Consider the following 23,173-nt stretch of genomic DNA (forward strand, 5'->3'; position numbering starts at 1 on the left):
ACAAAACAGAAACAAACTCATAGATACAGAGAAATTTCGATGATCACCAAATGGAAGGAGTGATTTGGGGACGTGTGAAAAAGGGGGAGGGAGGAAGAGGTACAAATTGGTTGTTGTGAAATAGTCATAGGGATGTAAAGTACAGTATAAGTCAATAATATTGTGATAACTGTATACGGTGCCAGATGGATATTAGATTAATTGGAATGATTACTTTGTAAATTATATAAATGTCTAACCACTATGTTACATACCTGAAACTAATATAATATTGTATGTCAACTATAATTGAATAATAAATTATTTTTTAAATGAAGCAATGAATAAAATTAAAAAGTAGGTTTACAGTTGTGAGTACATGAAATAATTTATTTTTGTATTATTATTTATTAATTATATCATTTTTCATACAAACCTACTTTTTCCTGATCCTGTATTATAAAAAATGATAGAAATTGTATATCTAAATTTGTTAAATGTTGGTTTTCTTGCAGGAAAATCCTTTAGGGGCTTGTTGCCTTCTCTCCTAATACATTCTTATGGATGAAAGGATTTTTGTGTTTTTTCACCCATACCAATTTTCAAAAGCTCTTTTGCTTTCATGATTTTTCTTTTTTTGGCTTTGCTTGTCTTCCAGTTAGACAGGTTTAAAGAACCTCCAGCCTTTGGGCCAGTGTGTGACCTGCTTTGGTCTGATCCCTTAGAGGACTACGGCAGCGAAAGGACCTTGGAGCACTATTCCCACAACACTGTCCGGGGGTGCTCTTATTTTTATAGGTAAGCTGATCCTGAGTTACCAAGTTGGGAAAGGAAATGGCAATATGTTTAATCAAATTATTTTAAGTATTTTATATATTGAATTCATGTAGCATAGGGACTTCTGTTTAAATTTTTGATTACTAGAAGGCAGACGATTCTTGTTTGTTTCTTTTTTTGGTTGTAGTTAGTAGGTTTTATGCCCTGATAAGTATAATATACCAAACCTGATTGAGCAGTACTTTAATGTTGTTGTCTGACTCTAAATGATCTAGGTAATTTGTTGCCAAACATCATCTATAAACTTTTTTAAAAATGAAGACTCCTTGGCTCTTCCCCCAGACATTTTGATTCGGGAGTCCTCTTATTTTTTTAAAAAGCTCTCCAGCTTTTGGAACTACTGGTATAGGCAAAGATATAAAAAGAACAGAACATTGTGAACTCAGGACATTCCTGGAAGTTGGCTGTTATCTTAAATCTCATATGTAAGCTTTCATGGTGTGTTGCCACTCAAAAATAGGGAGATTTAGTCCTAGCTGGTTAGGCTCAGTGGATAGAGTGTCGGCCTGCGGACTGAAGGTTGTGGGTTCGATTCGATTCTGGTCAAGGGCATGTACCTCGGTTGCAGGCTCAATCATGGGTCGGGTTGCAACCAATTGATGTGTCTCACATCGATGTTTCTCTCTCTTCTCCCCTCCATTCCACTCTCTCTCTAAAAAAAAAAATCAATGGAAAAATATTCTCAGGTGAAGATTAACAAAAATAAACAAATAAAATAATAGAGAAATATAGGAAAATTTGAAGTCTAAATTTCATATATATTGATTGATTGATTTCAGAGAGGAAAGGAGAGGGAGAGAAAGATAGAAACATCAATGATGAGAGAGAGTCATTGATCAGCTGCCTCCTGCACCCACCCCACCAGGGATCAAGCCCACAATCCAGGCATGTGCCCTGACTGGGAATGGAAATGTGACCCCCTGATTCATAGGTCAGTGCTTAGCCACTGAGCCATGACAGCTGGGTTGAAATCTAAATTTTTTTTATTGCAATATTTTATTATGACAAATAATACATGTATATAGTCCCCTAAAAATCTGTTAATTGCCTAAGATGATACACCAATTAAATGGAACCTACATACAAAAAGTAAGAAGCCATGCCCAGCTGGTTTGGCTCAGTGGATAGAACTTTGGCCTACGGACAGAAGGGTCCCAGGTTCCATTCTGGTCAAGGGCACATGCCCAGGTTGTGGGCTTGATCCCCAGTGTGAGGCATGTAGGAGGCAGCCGATCAATGATTGTCTCTCATCATTGATGTTTCTATCTGTCTCTCCCTCTCCCTTCCTCTCTGAATCAATAAAAATATTTTTTTAAAAAGAAGAAGCCTCAATTTTACCATAGTTTTAGCATTCTTTCCGCCAACTGTACCAGTGACTAATATAAAATCATTTAAATTTTACATTGCTTAAAATACTTCTGTATTATTAGTACAGTAGAAAGCACTAAAATTTCTATGGAGGTCAACTTGGCAATATCTCTCAATTATAAATGCCCATGACCTTTGATCCGGAAGTTCTACTTCTAAATCATAATCCTGTGGTTGTACTAGTATAGTTGATCTTTGTTATTCACAAATTCTAATTTGCAAATTTTCCTACTTGCTATGATTTATTTGTAACCCCAAAATCAATACTCATAGCACTTTCAGTTATTCGCAGACATGGATGTGTGCAGAGTGATGAAAAATCTGTTACCCCACCTGTGCTCCCGCTGAGGTTAGAATTATTAGGAGTTGCTCTGCCTTCTGTTTCAGCTCTCATAGCTGGAAGCAGGTATTCTCTTTGTGGAGTATTTAACATTTTTCACGTTTTTGATTGGTTAATTTGCTATTTAAAAGCAGCTCCAAGCACAGTGCCCAAGTGCTGCCTAGTGTCGCTCAGTGCCAGAAGGCTGTGATGTGCCTTACAGAGGAAAGACCTGTGTGCTCTAAGCTTGGTTCAGGCATGAATTATGGTGTTGTTGGCTATAAGTTCCATGCTCATGAATCAACAGTATATATATTAAATAAGGCGTCTTTACTCAGAAACACACATAAAACAGTTTGATCAGTTGATGAAAATGTTGGGAGCAGAGGCTCATAGGACCCTGATTCTGTATTTCCCCTGGGAGCAGTCTTCACTAATTCAGTTTTTGCAGCAACTTTACAGAACATAGGCAAGAAGAATAAGAAGAATCACTGTACTTGCAAATGTATAAAATGCCTGTAATAAGATTATTCATTACTCATTTTTTATGATAAAAGATTTAAAACAACCTGAATGTTCAGTAGGAAACTAGTTAAATAAATTGTATTACATCCAGACAATGGAATGTACCAGACAATACAGTGAAGCTTTTTTAAAAAAATGAAAAAAGAGCCCTGGCCGGTTTGGCTCAGTAGATGGAGCATTGGTCTGTGGACTGAGTTCTGGGTTCGATTTTGGTCAAAGGCATATGTCAGGGTTGCAGGCTCGATCCCCAGTGGGGTCATGCAGGAGGCAGCTGATCAGTGCTCAGTAATTCTCTCTCATTGTTGATGTTTCTTTTTGTTCATGGTTGATGTTTCTAGCTCTCTTTCTCCCTCTCCTTTCCTCTCTGAAATCAATAAAAATAAATTTAAAAAAATGAAAAAAGAAAACAACTCTTTGTAAATTGGTATAGAATAATCACTAAAGTGAAAAAAAGATACATGCAGTGCTCTGCTTACCATCTGATAATATTTCTTGAAGTTGGGGTGGGTGTGATGTCCATGTGTGTGGGGGTAATTGCTTGAAGTTGCATAGAGTGTCTGTGAAAGTGCACCCAAGGAAGCCAGGGACATGGGTTGCTTCTCTCTTCCAGGGCAGCTGAAAGGAAGTAGGGAGTAGAGAGGAGATCACCATCCCCTTTTTTATCTTTTAATTTTATGCCGTGTGAATGTACAACTTCTTTTAAAAGTTAATTTTTTCTAATTAGCACAATAAGAAACAAAGATTTAAACATAAACTAAGTAATTAACAGTTGGATTATTCCAGGGTAATTTTGTATTCTCTACTTCTTCTTGTCAGGTATTTGTCATTGAGAATGACAAATATTCTTTAATTAGAATAAGGTTGGATGTAATATTTGCATTTACATCTAAAATATTATTGCATTATATTATCTTAGTGTTGATATTACCTGTGAAGCTATAAGTAGGTTCTTTAGCTTTTCTAGCAGTTTGACAATTTGAAAATTGAGTGTTCAGTTTTTATCACCTACAAATACACACACTACCATGCTACTTTTTAACATATCAATATAGCAAGAAAAGTTTTGGTGTGTTATTGTCATGGGGTAAGACAAAAAAATTAAAAGAGGGGAGCTGTTTCTGACCTAGGGTTGTCTATTACTGTATCTTCATATTTGATCTAGAACAGCAGTTCTCAACCTGTGGGTCGAGACCCCTTTGGGGGTCAAACGACCCTTTCACAGGGGTCGCGTAAGACCATCGGAAAACACATATATTATTACATATTGTTTTTGTGATTAATCACTATGCTTTAATTATGTTCACTTTGTAACAATGAAATTGGGGCTCACCACAACATGAGGAACTGTATTAAAGGGTTGTGGTATTAGGAAGATTGAGAACCACTGATCTAGAATGAGGTATATTAGTGAAATGGAAAAATAGAATTATGATTGCTAAGCTATTAATAAAAATTCAGTGGTATGTAAGACCTTAATTTCAAAATACAATCAACTTGTATCATTCTAAGTTATTCCCTTCCTATTAAAAATCAGTTGTTTTAATTCTGGATTTATATTTTCTAATTTTCTTTTTCAGTTACCCTGCAGTTTGTGACTTTTTGCGGAATAATAATTTGTTATCAATAATCAGAGCCCATGAAGCCCAAGATGCTGGGTAGGTTATATTAAAACTGTACCAAATATCAATGCAGAGTTTTTGCCTTTAATATCAGGACAGATGGGCTGTCATTTCTCTTCCAGGTATCGAATGTACAGGAAGAGCCAGACAACAGGCTTTCCATCACTCATTACGATTTTCTCTGCCCCCAATTACCTAGATGTCTATAATAATAAAGGTAAAGGAGTCCAGCGATATTTGAGTTTGAATTTGTGAGTAAATGTGAGCTCTATTTTAACATATATATGTGTATGCGTTTTTTTAATATGTATAAATTTTAAATAAGGAAAAGGTTTTAATTGAAATAAAGGCAAGAAACTTAGAATTTAGGCTCTTGCTTGGTTTCCATCTCTTAAGCCAAGCAAGAGCCTAAATTCTGATTTCTGGGCCTTTATTGAGGTGTTTGAGAGTATAAATACCGATCATAACAGGTGTGATTTGTGCTACTGAATCAAAATATAAGACAAATAAATCATTCCAGGTTCAGGTTAGAACCGTCAGCATTAATTATTGGTTTCAGTGAATTTAATTTATTTATAACATAATCTCAATAAAATACTACCATTTGGTGTTTTAATGTTTGTGTATTATTAAGCTGCCTTTGCTCTGGTTGAAGAATGGTATAGATAGAATGAATACTATACCAAAGTGAAAAAAAAATCTTAACTTTAGTCCGAGCCTTTCCAGAAACTAATATAATAAATAGTATGCATGTTGATCTTTTGTAAGTAGCCAAAAATTTTATTTTTAAACAAATATGTCAAGCATTCAGAAAAAGATTCAGAAAACAAATTACATAACCAACAGTTAACAACAATCCATCTTTGGTAACTCTGCACATTTTGTGTTAATTGCTTCCAATTTTTTAAAGAAATAAAATATAACAAAACCAGTTGAAATTCTTTGCATAAATCTCACATCCCATTTCTCTCTCCTGAAGTTGATGTTTATCATTCCCATGAATTTCTTTTTACCACACACACGCACATATATATGTATCACTGCAATATAAAAGTAGGGTTTTGTGTGCTTTTAAATTATGTAAATACTCTATAACTTTGAATATATCATCCTTCACCTTGCTTGCTTTTCATACTGTTTTGCCCTCAAATGTATACATGTAATGAACCCCCATGTATCCATATCCCAGCTTCAACAATGACCAGTTATGGCTTCATGTACTTCATTAAAACCCGTTCCCATGTCCTCTCACTCCTCTGAATTACTAAAAGGCAAAAGAGATATGCAATTTCATCTGTAAAAATTGTCATATGTATCTCTAAAAGATAAAGATAGCCCTAATCGGTTTGGCTCATTAGATAGAGCATCAGCCTGTGGACTGAAGGGTCCCAGGTTCAATTCTGGTCAAGGGCAGGTACCTTGGTTGTGGGCACATCCCCAGTAGGGGGTGTGCAGGAGGCAGCTGATGGATGTTTCTCTCTCAGCGATGTTTCTAACTCTCTGTAAAAAATCTCCCTTCCTCTCTGTAAAAAAATCAATAAAATATATTTTAAAAATAAAATAAAATAAAGACACTTTTTAAAAAAACAACACTGTATTTTAGATCTTCCATGTAGATGTGGAGCTCTATTCTGTCATTTTAACTGTAATGCAAAATTTGATTTCTTTAACCATTGGGTTGATTCTACATTTTCATAAAAAACAGTGAACATTCTTGTAAAAAAGAAATAATAAACAAACAAACAAACAAACAAATAAATAAATAAGTAGTGCCACTTTAGGTAAGTCACATAATCTCTCTAAACTTCAGTTTCCTATATAGAAAAAGAGGATTAGCCATCAACATGCCTTTCAGCACAGAAATTCTACTTCTGAAACTTTATCCTTTTAAAGTCTTTTTTATTTTATTTAACTTTTATGAGTCATAGTTCCTAAGTTTTGTATCAGGACTGTGGTTCACCTAAAAACTTCATGCCTCTGTGACTATTTTGTTGTTTATAAAGTATGACTATAAAATAATATAACTTTTAAACAAACATGCAAGAACATATATATTCAAGTGAGTATTGTCCCTTGAAAGTAGTTGCCTGGGGAGGCTATACACTTATTCCAACAATGCTGCCATTGTTCAAACATTTTTGGAACTCCTCTTTTGGCATTGCCTTCAGCGTCTGCGACACATTCTTTTGATAATATCCACAATGATGGGAAATCTTCGCCCTTTGAGGGTGGATTTGATTTTTGAAACAGCCAAAAGTCATTCGGAGTGCAGACTGATGAGTAAGGTGAGTGTTCAAGTTAGTCGATACCATTTGGGGTCAGAAACAAGGTATGATTATAAGGTAATGAGACTGGTTTTCTTTGTGTTGCTTATAAAATGGCTCTGGAGGCAGTTCCCAAAAAGGAGTTCCAAAAACATTTTGAGTAATGGCAGCATCTTTGAATTAAAAACACCGTAAGGCAGCAGAGTGCGTTGAAAGAGGCACTAAGCTAGGAGTCAGAAGTTCCAGGCTAGTCCTGCTTCATTTTAAATTCACAGTTAACAAGATAACTTCACTTTGCGTTTAAGTTTACTTCACACTGAACAACACTTCCCCGAGCCTCAGTTTATCTTTAAAATACCTGTCAAATAGGGTTGTTGAAGATAGGTTGGAATAATAAAAATGAAATTAAAATCATCAGACTGTAAATTGCTATAATACTATAGCATTTTACTGTTATTATGTCTGGTGTGATTACATCAAAGGACCACACTCACCTGATATATAAGGTCTGTGTGTTTGTAGTTGGTGGTTTCTTGAATCTCATTACTTTATAGTCATATTTTGTATATGCAGTTGGAGAGAGAACTTTAAAAGAGGTCCACAATATATTTACCATTTACTCTATTTAAAAATAAACTTTGAAATGGCACATCTCATTGAAATTGGATTTGGATCAATCATCTATCAGTATATCCTTCAATGACTTGCTGTCCATTTTTAAAAAGCAATTTTTTAGACTTAAGTTCTTTCCCAGCCTTATGTTTTATTTTTACTTCTTATCATTCTTCTCTGGGTTTTAGGTGTCCTACTGTGTCTTGCTTCTCCCTAATTCCATTTTTATTTATTTTTTATTTTTTATTTATTTATTTTTTAAATATATTTTATTGATTTTTTACAGAGAGGAAAGGAGAGAGATAGAGAGTTAGAAACATCGATGAGAGAGAAACATCGACCAGCTGCCTCCTGCACATCTCCTACTGGGGATGTGCCCGCAACCCTGGTACATGCCCTTGACCGGAATCGAACCTGGGACCTTTCAGTCCGCAGGCCGACGCTCTATCCACTGAGCCAAACCGGTTTCGGCCCTAATTCCATTTTTAATTCTTCCCCCTCCCCCCTAATAATTCCAACATATAGCAGTTTGGTTTTGTTCTTGTCTCTTCCCTTATGAATGGTATTCACTGCTTGTGTTCTTAAACTTCCTCAAGGACACTAAGTGGTTCTGGTCTTCATATTTGTGAAGACTTTACCTTCTCACTCCTTTTTTTTTTTTTTTTAACCTTACTATTAAGAACATTGATTGCCCAGTGGATTTATCATGTGGTAAGCTGAAACATGCCGCCTAAAGCAGCAATCACTGCTAACTGCCAGCTCACTTTTTGCTTCATTCTAATCTTGTTTTGTTTTTGGTTATTACTTTTAGTAAACTTTTACAGTCACAATTCATTCTACCTGAGTTTTCTGTCCACTTTGATATAATCGGTAATCTTATCTTGAAACAATCCTATTTCCTTTGGTTGTTTCTTAAGCATTTTTTTAGGTAAAAGGCAGAAAATGTGGCACCTGAAATAATCTGTGGTGACACTCAGTTACTCCCCTTACAAGTGCCTCTTTTCTTGAAAAAGACAACTTCTCTTTCTTCTACTGTGGTGTTTCTTTCTTGAATATTCTTTTTTTTTTTTTAAATTAAATCTTTATTGTTCAGATTATTACATTTGTTCCTCTTTCCCCCCCCCCATAACTCCCCTCCTCCCAGTTCCCGCCCCACCCTCCGCCCTCACTCCCCACCCACTGTCCTCATCCATAGGTGCACGATTTTTGTCCAGTCTCTTCCCGCATCTCCCACACCCCTTTCCCCCCCAAGAATAGTCAGTCCATTCCCTTTCTATGTCCCTGATTCTATTATAATCACCAGTTCATTCTGTTCATCAGATTATTTATTCACTTGATTCTTAAATTCACTTGTTGATAGATGCATATTTGTTGTTCATAATTTGTATCTTTACTTTTTTCTTCCTCTTCCTCTTCTTAAAGGATACCTTTCAGCATTTCATATAATCCTGGTTTGGTGGTGATGAACTCCTTTAGCTTTTCCTTATCTGTGAAGCTCTTTATCTGACCTTCTATTCTGAATGATAGCTTTGCTGGATAAAGTAATCTTGGTTGTAGGTTCTTGGTATTCATCACTTTGAATATTTCTTGCCACTCCCTTCTGGCCTGCAAAGTTTCTGTTGAGAAATCAGCTGACAGTCGTATGGGTATTCCCTTGTAGGTAACTGAGTTTCTTTCTCTTGCTGCTTTTAAGATTCTCTCTTTGTCTTTTGCTCTTGGCATTTTAATTATGATGTGTCTTGGTGTGGTCCTCTTTGGATTCCTTTTGTTTAGGGTTCTCCGCGCTTCTTGGACCTGTAAGTCCATTTCTTTCACCAGGTGGGGGAAGTTTTCTGTCATTATTTCTTCAAATAGGTTTTCAATATCTTGCTCTCTCTCATCTTCTGGCACCCCTATAATTCTGATGTTGGTGCGCTTGAGGCTGTCCCAGAGGCTCCTTACACTATCCTCACATTTTTGGATTCTTTTTTCATTTTGCTTTTCCGGTTGGGTGTTTTTTGCTTCCTCGCATTTCAAATCATTGACTTGATTCTTGCGCTCCTCTGGTCTGCTGTCGGGAGTCTGTATAATATTCGTTATTTCAGTCCGTGTATGCTTAATTTCTAGTTGGTTCCCCAATATAACATCGAGGGTCTCATTAGTTTTCTTGTAGATCTCATTAAGTTTATCGGCGGCTTCTAAACAGTTCTTGAGAGACCTTAAAAGTGTGGTTCTGAACTCTATATCTTCCATTGACAATTTTGTCCTGTTTCTTTGTCTCCGCATTTTGTTATGCTTCCTTGGTGCACCCCCTAGTGGTGTTTGTGCGCAGTCTTATAGTTAAACCTTGATTGTTGTAGCTAATACCAGGGAGGGTTTGACCTCCAGGCCAAGTGACTATGAGAATCAGCTGTGTCTGCAGTGAGAGAACTTCTGTCCTCTAGGGAGGTGCTAATCTAGCCTTTGCCTGAGGCTATCTGGCAAATGCCTCTGTGCAGGGCTTGGGCGGGGCGGGTCGCACAGGATCAACAGGGTGGGCCAGAGAGAGCAGTTATGGCGGCTCTCAGTCCTGTCCCCAGGGGCTCTGCCTCTCTGAGTCCCAGCGACCGCTGCTAACCTCGGAGAGAAAGCTGCACTCGCTCTGACCGAAGCCAGACAGTCCCGCTTCTCCCGTTTGAGTCTGGGTCCCTAAAGACTCACCTGTATCTGGAGCTCAGAGTCTGCGACTCCCTCCCGATTGAAAACGCTAACCGCGCCCTCCGCCGACAGCCCGCTCTGCGCACTCCGCACCTCAGAATTTGACTTCAACACTGCGCCTCCTCTGAGTGTCCGTATGCGTTTCTCTTTCCTCCTAGTTGTAGGACTTCCACTCAGCCAGCGTTCCTGTGGTTCTGGGTGATGTCCGTTCCGTTTTTTAGTTTCACTTTTGAAGTAGTTGTTCAAGGCAGCAAACTCCAGCGTTAACCTATGTCGCCATCTTGGTTCTCTCTTTCTTGAATATTCTTTAGACTTAATTGGTATCCATAGGTATTTCTTAGCTCCACTGGTTATATGAAAGACCCTTAAGTCATGATTTTTAAAGATTTCTATTTCTATTTTTTGTGTCCACTGGAAACATACCCTAAATCAGTTTTTAAGGTCTAATTTTAATTATCCACTGTTGAGACCTACCTCCCACCCCTTTTCCTGTGTAGACTGAGGCAATTATTGAGTAATTATATATTCATGTAATCTAAATAAAATACATATACATGAAAATAATGGAACATGTACATTGTAGTCAGTGTTTGGTTTTCAAGAGCTAGAGATTCTATGTTCATGTATTTTTCTTTATAATCTATGGTGTATATCTTAGACATTCAGTAACGTAAATTTGAGAACACTTGGCTATTCTATAATAAGGAAAGAAACAGGAACCAGGAGATGACGTATATCTGTCGTTTCTCGAGAGCTGTTACACCCTATTCTATTTATGATCACAGTAAGAATAATACAAACAACATTACATTGCTGATGAAGATGAAGAAATTGGATATTAAAACTTTTCAAATATAAAAAAATTAGTTTGATACCAAAGTATATGTACAAATTTATGAGCTGGTTAATATTAAACACTTTGGGGGGATGAGGACACATTTGTAATACCTTAACTAATTAAAAAAAAAATATTAAACACTTACAGAGCCTAGCAATATACAGACTTATATAGGAAAGATGAGCACTTTTTATCCACTATATTGTATGTAGAGATTATTGAATCTACTTTTGAACCTTGTAAATTATTCCAAGTTTATGATCTGTAGATAACTGCTATGTTTATAAACTCCCAGAGAATTTATAAAATCTTTGGCTCTGGCTAATGGCAAGCAAAACAGGCTGTGTCGATTTAGTGAGAACTGTTTGCCCTTAAAGGAGAGTTGTAGTTGTAACTACTTTGAATATCTATCTCTATACTAATAAAAGGGTAATATGCTAATTAGACCAGATAGACCAGACATCTTCCAGATGTCCTTCCGGACAAAGCCACGGTGGTGGGGGCCGAGGCAGAGGCAGTTAGGGGTGATCAGGTCAGCAGGGGAGTGGCTGGGGAGATCAGGCCAGTAGGGGAAAGCGGTTAGGGGCAATCAGGCCAGCAGGGGAGAGGGGTTAGGAGCCAACGGTTCTGGATTACAAGAGGGATGTCCGACAGTCAGACATGCTAAGGATGACCAACTGCGGCTTAGGTGAGCAGGTCTAAGCCTCAGTCAGACATCCCCTGAGGGCTACTGAGCTGCCAGAGGGATGTCTGACTGCCAGCTTAGGCCCAATCCCCTGGGGAGCGGGCCTAAACTGGCAGGTGGACATCCCCCAAGGGGTCCTGGACTGCGAGAAGGCACAGGCCGGGCTGGGGGATCCCCCTCCCCTGAGTGCATGAATTTTCATGCACTGGGCCTCTAGTAAAGGGACATTATGAAATTATGGCAAATTTTTCTCAGGTGGAACCTGAGATTTCTATAGGTAGTTACTGTGCAGTGGCTCTGAAGTTTCAGAGCTTAGTTTCTTTTGTACTTTTAAAATATGAGCTCAAGCCCTAACCGGTTTGGCTCAGTGGATAGAGCATCGGCCTGGGGACTGAAGGGTCCCCGGTTTGATTCTGATCAAGGGCATGTAACTTGGTTGCGGGCACATCCCCAGTAGGGGATGTGCAGGAGGCAGCTGATCGATGTTTCTCTCTCATTGATATTTCTAACTCTCTATCCCTCTCCCTTCCTCTCTGTAAAAAAATCAATAAAAAATATATTTAAAAAAATAAAATAAAATATGAGCTCTTCATGTAACTTTGTTCCTTGGGATTATTCTTAAAATAATGAACTATATAACCCTAGCGAGTTTGACTCAGTGGATAGTGTTGGCCTTTGGATAGTGAAGAGTCCTGTCAAGGGCTGATACCGAGCTCTATCCCTGGCTTTGGTTAATCTCCGGCCTTGGTCTTGGTGTTTCTCTCTCTCTCTCTCTTTCTCTTTCTCCCCCTCCCTTACACTCTTTCTAAAGATCAAAGGAAAAATATCGTTGGGTGAGTATTTACAAAAAATAATAATAATAAAAAAATAAGCATAGCCATTAAAAAAAAAAAAGAATGAACTATATATAAAGTGCTTTAAGATTTTCCATCTGCCCTTAAATACTAAGTTCTAAATTTGCAAATGGAAAGTAAGTTATTGAATTCTGTGTAGTAAATGTACAACTGTACAATGCATACTAGTTGCCATGTCATGTTCCTCTGTGCCAGATTTTTTTCCTTTTTACCTTTTTAGCTGCTGTGTTAAAATATGAAAACAATGTCATGAATATCAGGCAGTTTAACTGTTCTCCACACCCCTACTGGCTTCCAAACTTTATGGATGTTTTCACATGGTCTTTGCCTTTTGTTGGGGAAAAAGGTAAGAGAACTAAAGCATCTGGACTATCAGTTATCCTAGCATACTTTTATATTTGCATGAGCCCCCTGATGGTTCAGAAATGTTTTTTTAAAGTTATCAAAATGCTTTCTAATTTTTTTTGTTTTTTAATAAATATTTTAAAATGACACGTAATTGGTTTTTAAATTACAATTCTAGTTGATTATGCTTTTCTTTTTATACATATCCACTTACTGTAGCTGTCCTACTATGATCAAGATGTTAAAATAACATGTCATTATACCATTCCTTCAGTGATTTCTTCAGTGATAACAGAGATTTAAATAGGAAATATTGCCCTTAGAACTTTATTTGTGCACCTATACAAAAAAACTATGCAAATATAAATAAGCCTGTTGGATATAGGCCTGGCCTGGTGGCTTAACTTCTTTGCAAAATGGGAGGAAGTCTTGTCATGTGCATATCAGTGAAGGAAATGGCTCTGGATAGTAGTCTAATGAAATCATGTAATTATGCAATAGAATCTTCAAAGACTCCAGACTTTTACTGGAACAAGTAATCTCCCCAAATTGTATATAAACCAGGAGGTTTACATATAATGCTACTCTGTAGCTACTCTTAATAGCCTAATGACAAGTCATTTTTATTTATGTTTGATAAGTATGTTTATTTAGATATCCGCATCATTTTGGAAAAGTATCTTATTATTTAAATTTGGGGTTTTTTTTAATGAATTTATTGTTCCTAAAATCAGGGCTGTTTTGCTTTATCTTATAGTCACAGAGATGCTGGTTAACATTCTCAACATATGCTCTGATGATGAGTTGAGTTCCGACGATGAAATTGAAGGTAAACTTGCCTTTTCCTCATTTGAACTAGAAATGGAATTTTGGTTTTGGTTTGAATTTGTTTTGAATAATTTTTTTCTTATTAAAAAAGATTTGTATTCAATATAAAAAACTGAAGAATATAGGAAGCCACAAATAAAGAAAAAAAGTCACCTGTAATCTTATCTCATTTCCACTGATAACATCTTGGTTCTATATACTGTGTTAGCTTTTATCTGTGCATATATTTTTGTCTACTTCTTTTTTTCCTTTTTAACAGAAATGAGGTCATGTGATAGTATCATGACATGTACTTTTTTTATAGATCAATTTTTAATGGTTACATAGTTGTCAATGTCAATTATTCTTTGTTTTAACCAATCCCCTGCTGTTGGATATTGGATATTTTTTAAGCCCATAATTTTGAACTCTTACAGATAGACCTTACAGAATGTTGTACATTCTGTCAACAACCAACCTTTGTTACATGCTTGCTTTGTGTCAAGTACTGTTTAGATCCTTGCTTTCAATAAACTTATATTCTAGTGGAGGGAAGACAAACAATAAATATGTCAGATGTTGATCTGTGGTATGAAAGGAAAGAAAGCAATATTAGGATATGAGCAATAACATTTTCTTAATTATTTCCATAGGATAAATTTCTAGAAATTTAGTATCTGTGTCAATTAGTACTTAAAATTTTAAATCGGATACAGATAACCTCTGGAGGGGATGTACCAGTTTACATTTCCTGTGTGATGCATAGTTCACAGGGCTTTCCTCAATACTGTTCATTATACTTTTTATAGTCTGGTGTTTTTTAAACTTTAATTTGTATTTTTATCATGACTAATGAACTTTTTTTCTTCTGTTTATTGACCATGTTTACCTCTCTTTTGTGAATTATCAGTTCATACCTTTTCCCCATTTTCTACTGCATTATATGAATATTTGCTTGTTTTTCTTCTTCTTGGCCTGTGAGGGATCTTAATATAGTAATGTTTTGTTGCATGTGTAGCCAAGTATTTTTTTCCTAATGTGTTGTGGGAGGTTTGATTTTATTTTTTATTTGTTTGTTTGTTTGTTTATATTGGTCTTAGAGAGAGAAACATTGCGACACATCGATTGGTTGCCTCCAGTAAGCGCCCCAACAGAGGATCAAACCTGAAACTTACAAATGTGCCCTAACTGGGAATCAAACCCCAACCTTTTGGTGTATAGGATTATGCTCCAACTGAGCCACACTGGCCAGGGCACAGGGAGATTTGATTTTAAAGGTAAGGTCCTAACTTCTGAGAATCCAGAAGATTCAGGAAGGATGGTGGCACCTGAGCACAAACCTCGGACTGTCTCAGTCTCTCCAAGCTCTGTGCTTAGGTGATTCAACTATTGTGATAAACTCTGTAGAGTGGAGAAAGCCTCGCTTACTTAGAGCATGCAGAGGAGAGTCCTGCACATACTTATGCTTCAGATTCCACGTGGAAGGTACAGAGCAGATAGCGCAAAGCTTTTGAGTACTTTTACGTATGGGATAGAAGATGACTATAAGGAAACCAGTTCTTGAGCAAAAAGTGCAGCCAAGTAAAAATTAAAACAAAGCAAAATGAATATAAAGAAAACAACACCTAGGCTGCACATCATAGTAAAAGTGCTTCAGATGAAAGAAAAAATCTTTAGGCAGCCAGCAAAAAGATTACTTTCAAAAGAGAACAATTAAGCTGACAATAGAAGCAGGAAACAATGTAATAACATATTCAAAGTACTGAAATAGAATAACTGGTAACTTAGGATTCTACATCTAGTAGAAATACCCTTCAAGAATGAAGAGGAGCCCTAGCTGGTTTGGCTCAGTGGATAGAGCATCAGCCTGTGGACTGAAGGGTTCCAGGTTTGATTCCAGCCAAGGGCACATGCCTGGGTTGTGGGCTCGATCCCCAATAGGGGGCATGCAGGAGGCAGCTGATCAATGATTCTCTCTCATCGTTGATGTTTCTATCTCTCCTTCTCCCTTTCTCTCTGAAATCAATAAAAATATATTTAAAAAAAAGAATGAAGAGGAAATAAACATTTTCAGATATTCTTCCATTAAAACATTTACTATAAAAATTACCAGGAGACCCACACTAAATAAATTTTAACGAATATTATTTGAGCAGAAGAAAAATACCAGATGAAAGCTTTGAGATTCTGGAATAAAGAGTAAAAATAGAAAATATGTGGTAAATCAAAGGACTATAGACTTTACTAAACAATAATAATGTTTTATTGGATTTAAAAGAGAATTAAAATAGGTAACAATAATAGTTGGCAGTGGAATAAATATACGTAAAGTTTGTGAATGATATATATATATGTGTATATATGTATATGTAAGTATATACATATATACACATATATATACATACATATATACTAGAGGCCCGATACACGAAATTCGTGCAAGAGTAGGCCTTCACAGCTGCGGCGACTGTCTCGATCCCTCCCTCAGAGCCGAGGGCGGCTGCCTCGATCCCGTGGCTACAGCCCCAGCTTTGTTCGGAAGGACATCCAGTCTAATTAGCATATTATGCTTTTATTATTATAGATCATCTGGGAAGAAGGGAAAAGTGTGTTAACATTGTATCTCTCTCTCAGTCTTCTTATTTCTCAAAAATCAGTAAATTAAAAAAGTAAAATAAAAATACAATGATAAAAAAATAACCCAGCCCTAGCTTGTTTGGCTCAGTGGATGGAGCATCAGCCTGCGGACTGAAGGGTCTCGGGTTCGGTTACAGTCAAGGGTACATGCCCGGGTTGCAGGCTCGATCCCCAGTAGGGTGCGAGCAGGAGGCAGCCAATCAATGATTCTCTCTCATCATTGATGTTTCTCTCCCTCCCTCCCTCTCCCTTCCTCTTTGAAATCAATAAAAATATATTTAAAAAATAATCCAGAAGAAGGCAAGAAAGGAGGGAAGGTATATATAGCAGTAGAACAAATAGAAAAAATATGATAAATATATCCATTTTATTAAATATAAATGGATAAAAGATTGTCCGGTAGGATTTAAATTTTTTTAAATTTTTTATTTATTGGTTTTAGAGAGAAACAGCAGTTTGTTGTTCCACTTATTTATGCATTGATTGGTTGATTCTTACATGTGACCTGAGGGGGATCAAACCCACAACCTTGTGGAATTGGGATGATGCTCTAACCAACTGAGCTACCCAGCCGGGGCTTTAAAAGAAAAAACTTTATGATGTTTAATAAGAGACAGATTTAAAGCATAATGATACAGAAAGTTGGCAAGTAAAAGAAGAATAAATGTATAAATCAAACACTACCCAAAGAAAAACTGTTGCAGGTAGATTAGGATTACATGAAATAAATTCCAAAACAAAAATAAATTTTAAATTTGTATGAAATTAATAACAGGGCTTCATAATATATAAAGCAAAAATTAAAAGAAATACAATTTGCCTAGCCAGCATGGCTCAGTGGTTGGCATCAGCCTGTGAACCAGGAGGTCCTTGATCCCCAATCAGGGCACATGCCGGGTTGTGGACTCAATCAACAGGAGGGGGCTTGCAGGGGGCAGTTGACCAGTGATTCTCTCTCATTATTGATGTTTCTGTCTCTCTCTCCCTCTCCCTTCCTCTCTGAAATCAATAAAAATATATTTTTAAAAAATACAATTAGAAATATCCAAATGATGGTGGGAGAATTTAACAGTAATTGATGTAATAAGAAGACAACAAAATTAGGAAGGTTGTAGAAATTAGAACAACCTAATAGACATATAAAAAACACCACATCTAACAAATGCTGAATACACTCTTTTTTCAAACCACATGAACAGTTTTGTAAACTGACCATCTAATGGGCTAAAAGCAAATTTCAGGTGTCAAAAGATTAAAATCATAATGATATTAATCAATAACAAAAAAGATACCTAGGCCCTAGCCGGATTGGCTCAGTGGTTAGAGTGTCAGCCTGCAGACTGAAGGGTCCCTGGTTCGATTTTGGTCAAGGGCACATGCCCAGGTTGCGGGCTCAATCCCCAGTAGGCAGCCAATCATTGATTCTCATATTGATGTTTCTATCTCTCTCTCCCTTCCTTTCTCTCTGAAATCAATAAAAAAATATTTTTAAAAAATAAAATAAAAATTACTAGAGACCCCCACATTTTAGGAGATTTGAATATATATAATAACCCATGGTTCAAATAACAAATCACAAAGAAAATTTGAAACAATTTTGAACTGAATGAAAATAAAAACTAGTACATATTAGAACTCGAGGGCAGGCAGTGCTCGGCAAGTAGCCCTGTGCTGACTGGAGCCCAGAACTTTAACCATGTGCACAGATGCTCACTGGTTGACAGCATAGGAGAGTGACCATGTTATACTTGATCGTAAAGCAGCGGGATGCTTAGAATTAAGTGAGAGAGATGCCATCTACAAAGAATTCTCCTTCAAAAATTTTAATCAGACATTTGGCTTCATGTCCCAAGTTGCCCTAAAAGCAGAGAAGATGAATATCACCCAGAATGGTTCAGTGTGCAAACAATACCAGCCCAGTGGTGTGGTTAATGGTTGAGTGCCAACCTATGAACCAGGAGGTCATGGTTTGATTCCCAGTTAGGGCATATGCCCAGGTTTTGGGCTCAATCCCCAGAGTGGGGCCTGTAGGAGGCACCTGATCAATGATTGTCTCTCATCACTGATGTTTCTCTCTCTCCCTTCCTCTCTGAAATCAATAAAAACATTTAAAAAAAATTTTTTTAAGAATATCCAGATAGCCCTAACCAGTTTGGCTCAGTGGATAGAGTGTTGGCCTGCGAACTGAAGGGTCCCAGGTTCGATTCTGGTCAAGGGCATTTACCTTGGTTGCAGGCACATCCCCAGTAGTGGGTGTGCAGGAGGCAGCTGATCGATGTTTTTCTCTCATCGATGTTTCCAACTCTCTATCCCTCTCCCTTTCTCTCTGTAAAAAATCAATAAAATATATTTAAAAAAAAAAGAATATCCAGATAATTCTTACCTCACATGACTGTGGTGGACTGACCAAAAGAGGTATGAACTGGCCAAGTTTATTGAAAAAGCAAATGCTTCTGTGTGGTTTCTTCTAAATGCATGTAAAATCTAATACACATCTTAGCTGCGATGTATTTTGAAAGCAATTTACATGAACAAATTAAGTTGTAATTTAGTTTATCTTTATACCATATTTTGAAAAATCAGTGCTTAAAAACAAAATGATTTAAACTTGAATAAAAACTTGAGGGATCCATCTAAAGCCATGCTTCAAGGAAAATTTATAACCTTACAGGCATATACTGGGAGAGAAGAAGTGTGGAAAATTAGCATTCATCTCAAGTTAACAAAAGGAAGGATAGCATTAAATCTGAAGAAAGTAAATGGAGTGAAATAAAAAGTTCAGAGAAATATTAATAAAACAGAAAACAAAATACTGTACAGAAGTGTAGTAAAATAAAATGTACTCTTTTCAAGAGACTAGTAAAATTGGTAAATCCCTGATAAGACTTATCAAATAAAAAAGATATGACATAATTATTCAATGCCAGTACTGATCCTATGCACATTAACAAAATAAGAATGAGTTTATACCAGTAAATTTGAAAACTTAGATGAAATGGATAAATTCCTAGAAAAATAAACTTACCCAAATTAAAACAATATAGGAAATCATAATAATCACATGCCTACCAAGAAATAAAGTCTGTATTGATAAATTTTTCTATGAAGAAAATGTTAGGTGCAGAAAACTTCAACACATTTACCAAATATTTAGGAAAGAAACAACACAAATCTTAACATGAATTTATCCCAAGAATAAAAAAGATGCTTACTTAATGAGGCCGGTATGATTATGATACTAAAACATGACAAGGCCATTAATATAGATCTAATAATCCTAAACAAAACCTAATCAAATTGAAATTAACAATATACATAAAAGATTTATGCTGCCCAACCTAGTTGATTTATTCTAGAAATCTTAGATGATTTAACATTCAAAATTCAATCAGTATATACTGGAATATATAGAGTGGAAATCCTATATAATAAAGAGGTAATATGCAAATTGACCCTCACACCCTCACATCACAAGATGGCCACCCCTACGTTGTCACAAGGTGGCCGCCCCCATGTTATCACAAGATGGCCAGCAGGGGAGGGCAGTTAGGCGTCAATCAGGCTGGCAGGCAGAAGCGGTTAGGGGCAATCTGGCAGGCAGGCAGGCGAGTGGTTAGGAGCCAGCAGTCCTGGATTGTGAGAGGGATGTCCGAAATCGGTAGTCGGACATTCCCCAAGGGGTCCCAGATTGGAGAGGGTGCAGGCTGGACTGAGAGACACCCCCCCATGCACGAATTTTGTGCACCAGGCCTCTAGTAGTTAATAATAATGGATACTGGGTGTGGGGTATAAGGGAACGCTATACTATCTTCATATCTCTTACATACAACTAAAACTATTCTAAAATAAAATTGTTACTTAAAAAATCAACCATAATAAGTCCCTGCATTAACAGGAAAAAGGAGAAAACGTATTTTCTCAGTAGATGTAGAAATAGCATTAGAGAAGATTCATCTTTCATTTACAATGTATTTCTTAAAAGAGGTTTAGTAAGGAAGTCATATTTTTTTAGAGAGAGAAAAATTAATTTTGACAAATCTCTCTATATAAAAGCCTAATATGCTAAGTGTCCATTTGACCATTCGACCAGTCACTATGATGCACACTGACCACCAGGGGGCAGACACTCCGACCAGTAGGTTAGCTTGCTGCTCTGGTCTGGTCCAGCCGATCGGAACTGGGTGAGATGGGCCGGACATGCCTGGAGCCCTCCCGTGGTCCCTCACCAGCCCTGATTGTGCACTGGTGGATTGCCCTCTTGCAATCTAGGACCCCTCAGGAGATGTCGGAAAGCCAGTTTCAGCCCAATCCCTGCAGGCCAGGCCGAGGAATCCCACCGGTGCACAAATCCATGCACTGGACCTCTAGTATATTAATAAAAACCTCTAACAGCCTGGTTAGCATGGCTCAGTGGTTGAGCATCAACCTATGAACTAGGAGGTCATGGTTTGATTCCTGGTCAGAGCACATGCCCAGGTTGCGGGTGCAATCCCTAGTGAGGGGTGTGCAGAATATAGCCAATCAATGATTTTCCCTCATCATTGATGTTTCTCTCTCTCCCTCTTCCTTCCTCTCTGAAATCAATAAAAATATATTAAAACATAAAACAACCTATAACAAACATCATATGGTGAAGTGTTGAAAGCTTTCCTTAGTGTTTGGAATCAGACAAAGGTTCCAGCTGTCAATACCTCTATGCCATATCATATTAGAAGTAGTATCCAAAGCAGTAAGGCAAGAAAAAGAAATACAAGGTATAAAGATTAGAAAGGAAGAAATAAAACTCATTATTGATATGAATGTGTACAGGGAATTAAGAGAGTCTATAGATTATTAGAATCAATAAGTGCAGGTAGTAAAACTGCTGGATTAAAAAATCATTTGTATTCCTATTTACCAGCAACGAACGAAATGAAAATTTTTTAATATGCTATTTACAATAAATTTAACAAATGCTGTGTGATACCTAAGCAACAAATATAAGATATTGTTAGATAAATTGAAAGAGATCTAAATAAGAAATATCATATTTATAGATTGTTGGAAGATTCAGTATTAGAAAGGTATAAATTATTCCCAAATTGATATATGGATTCATAGTCAAATATTAACAATTTTATTCTAAATTTTATATGGAAATGCTAAGGTTAGATTCTAAAGTTCGTATGGAAATAGCTAAAATAGAAGAAGAATAAGGTAGGAGGATTTGTTCTATATGATAGGTTTACTATCAGGCTAGAGTAATTAGAATTATTAGTGCAAGGACAGACAAGCACTAAAACAGACTCGAGAATCCAGAAATAGATCCACACGTATATGGACACTTGATTTGCATCAGACGTGGCACTGCAGAGTTGTAGGGAAATGATAGTATTTTTCATAGATTGTTTGAGGATATTTATTTGAGTAAAAATTAAACCTGACCCCTATCATATTACAGGCACAAAAGTAAATTCCAGATGGATCAATACATTCAATATGAAAGGCAAAACAATAAATCTTCTAGTATTTATGTTATAGAATATCTTCATGATCTTGGGTTAGAGGAAAATTTCTTAAACAGGATGCAAAAAGCACTAACCATAAGGAACTATTAATAACTTGGACTGTGTTCAATCAAAGTAAAGACTTGTGTTTATCAGAAAACACTATTAAGAGTGGGAGAGGAGCCCAGACGGGGTGGCTCAGTGGTTGAGCATCTACCTATGAACCAGGAGGTCATGGTTCGATTCCCGGTCAGGGCACATGCCTAGATTTCGGGTTTGATCCCCGGGGTGGGGTTAGGGAGATGGTGCAGGAGGCAGCCAGTCAGTGATTCTCTCTCATCATTGATGTTTCCATCTCTCTCTCTGCCTCTTCCTTCCTGTCTCTGAATCAATAAAAGTATTTTTTGAAAAAAGATTGGGAGAGGATATTTGCAGTGCAACCAAGAAAGAACTTGCCAAAATATATAATGAACTACATAGAAATCAATGAGATTTGAACAAGCACTTCACAAAAGAGGATATTCAAATGTCCAGAAAAATATGAAAAGATATTCAACCACATTGGTAATTGTGAAAGTGCAAAGTAAAACAATGGATGATTTTAGACACTCACCAGATCGTCTCTAAAATGAAAGATGAATAACACCAAATGTTGGCCAGGTTGTGAAGTAGCAGGAATGTCAGACCCTGAAGTTTAAGTTGGTACATCCACTTCAGTAGATAGTGCCAAACTTTATCCAAAGTTGAATATACACGTACCTATAACTGAACATTTTCATTCTAGAAATATACTTAACAGAAATACATGCAGTGAAGAGAAAGGCACAGGAATATTCACAGCAGCCTAATTCAAAATAGCCAAAGATTAGAATAAGCCCAAATGACCACTGACAGTAAAAAGGAGAAATAAGTTGGGCCATATTTATATAGTGGAGTTGTATACATTAATGACATTGAACTACAGCAACAGGAAAAGCACAGGTGAATGTTGAACAAAAGAAGCTGGACAGAAATGCATATTTGATTGTTCCAATTCCATAAAGTTAAAAAACGAAAGCGAGTGCTTGTGGATGCATGATTACATGGTAAAACTATAAATAATAGTAAGAAGATGATTTCAATGAAATCCAAGAGAATGATTTTTGGGGAGAAGACAGAGACTATAATTATTAGGAGGGGCTGGCGAGGTTCTATTTATTGACCTGAGTGGTGATTATATGGGCATTTGCGTTTTAATAAATCACTGGGTTACCTGTTTGTGTACTTTTCTGTATGTCTATCATACTTCACAATAACAAAGGTTAAGAAAGTACCTGGTCAGA

At 36.8% G+C, this 23,173-nt stretch overlaps 1 protein-coding gene across 6 annotated transcripts in view; it reads left to right on the plus strand.

Annotated features, from left to right (window-relative positions):
• The window catches only part of PPP3CC (protein phosphatase 3 catalytic subunit gamma), a 91,633-nt gene that overhangs the window by 55,302 nt on the left and 13,158 nt on the right, over nt 1-23,173 (plus strand). For all 6 annotated transcript variants that reach the window (XM_036313780.1, XM_036313777.1, XM_036313775.1 and 3 more), the window contains exons 6-10: nt 638-777; nt 4,606-4,683; nt 4,770-4,864; nt 12,797-12,922; nt 13,679-13,750. In XM_036313780.1, coding sequence (XP_036169673.1) covers nt 638-777; nt 4,606-4,683; nt 4,770-4,864; nt 12,797-12,922; nt 13,679-13,750 — 511 coding nt within the window. The remainder of the gene's footprint in view (nt 1-637; nt 778-4,605; nt 4,684-4,769; nt 4,865-12,796; nt 12,923-13,678; nt 13,751-23,173) is intronic.

This window comes from Myotis myotis, unplaced genomic scaffold (assembly GCF_014108235.1).
Source record: "Myotis myotis isolate mMyoMyo1 unplaced genomic scaffold, mMyoMyo1.p scaffold_m19_p_6, whole genome shotgun sequence".
NCBI classification, from domain to species: Eukaryota; Metazoa; Chordata; class Mammalia; order Chiroptera; family Vespertilionidae; genus Myotis; species Myotis myotis.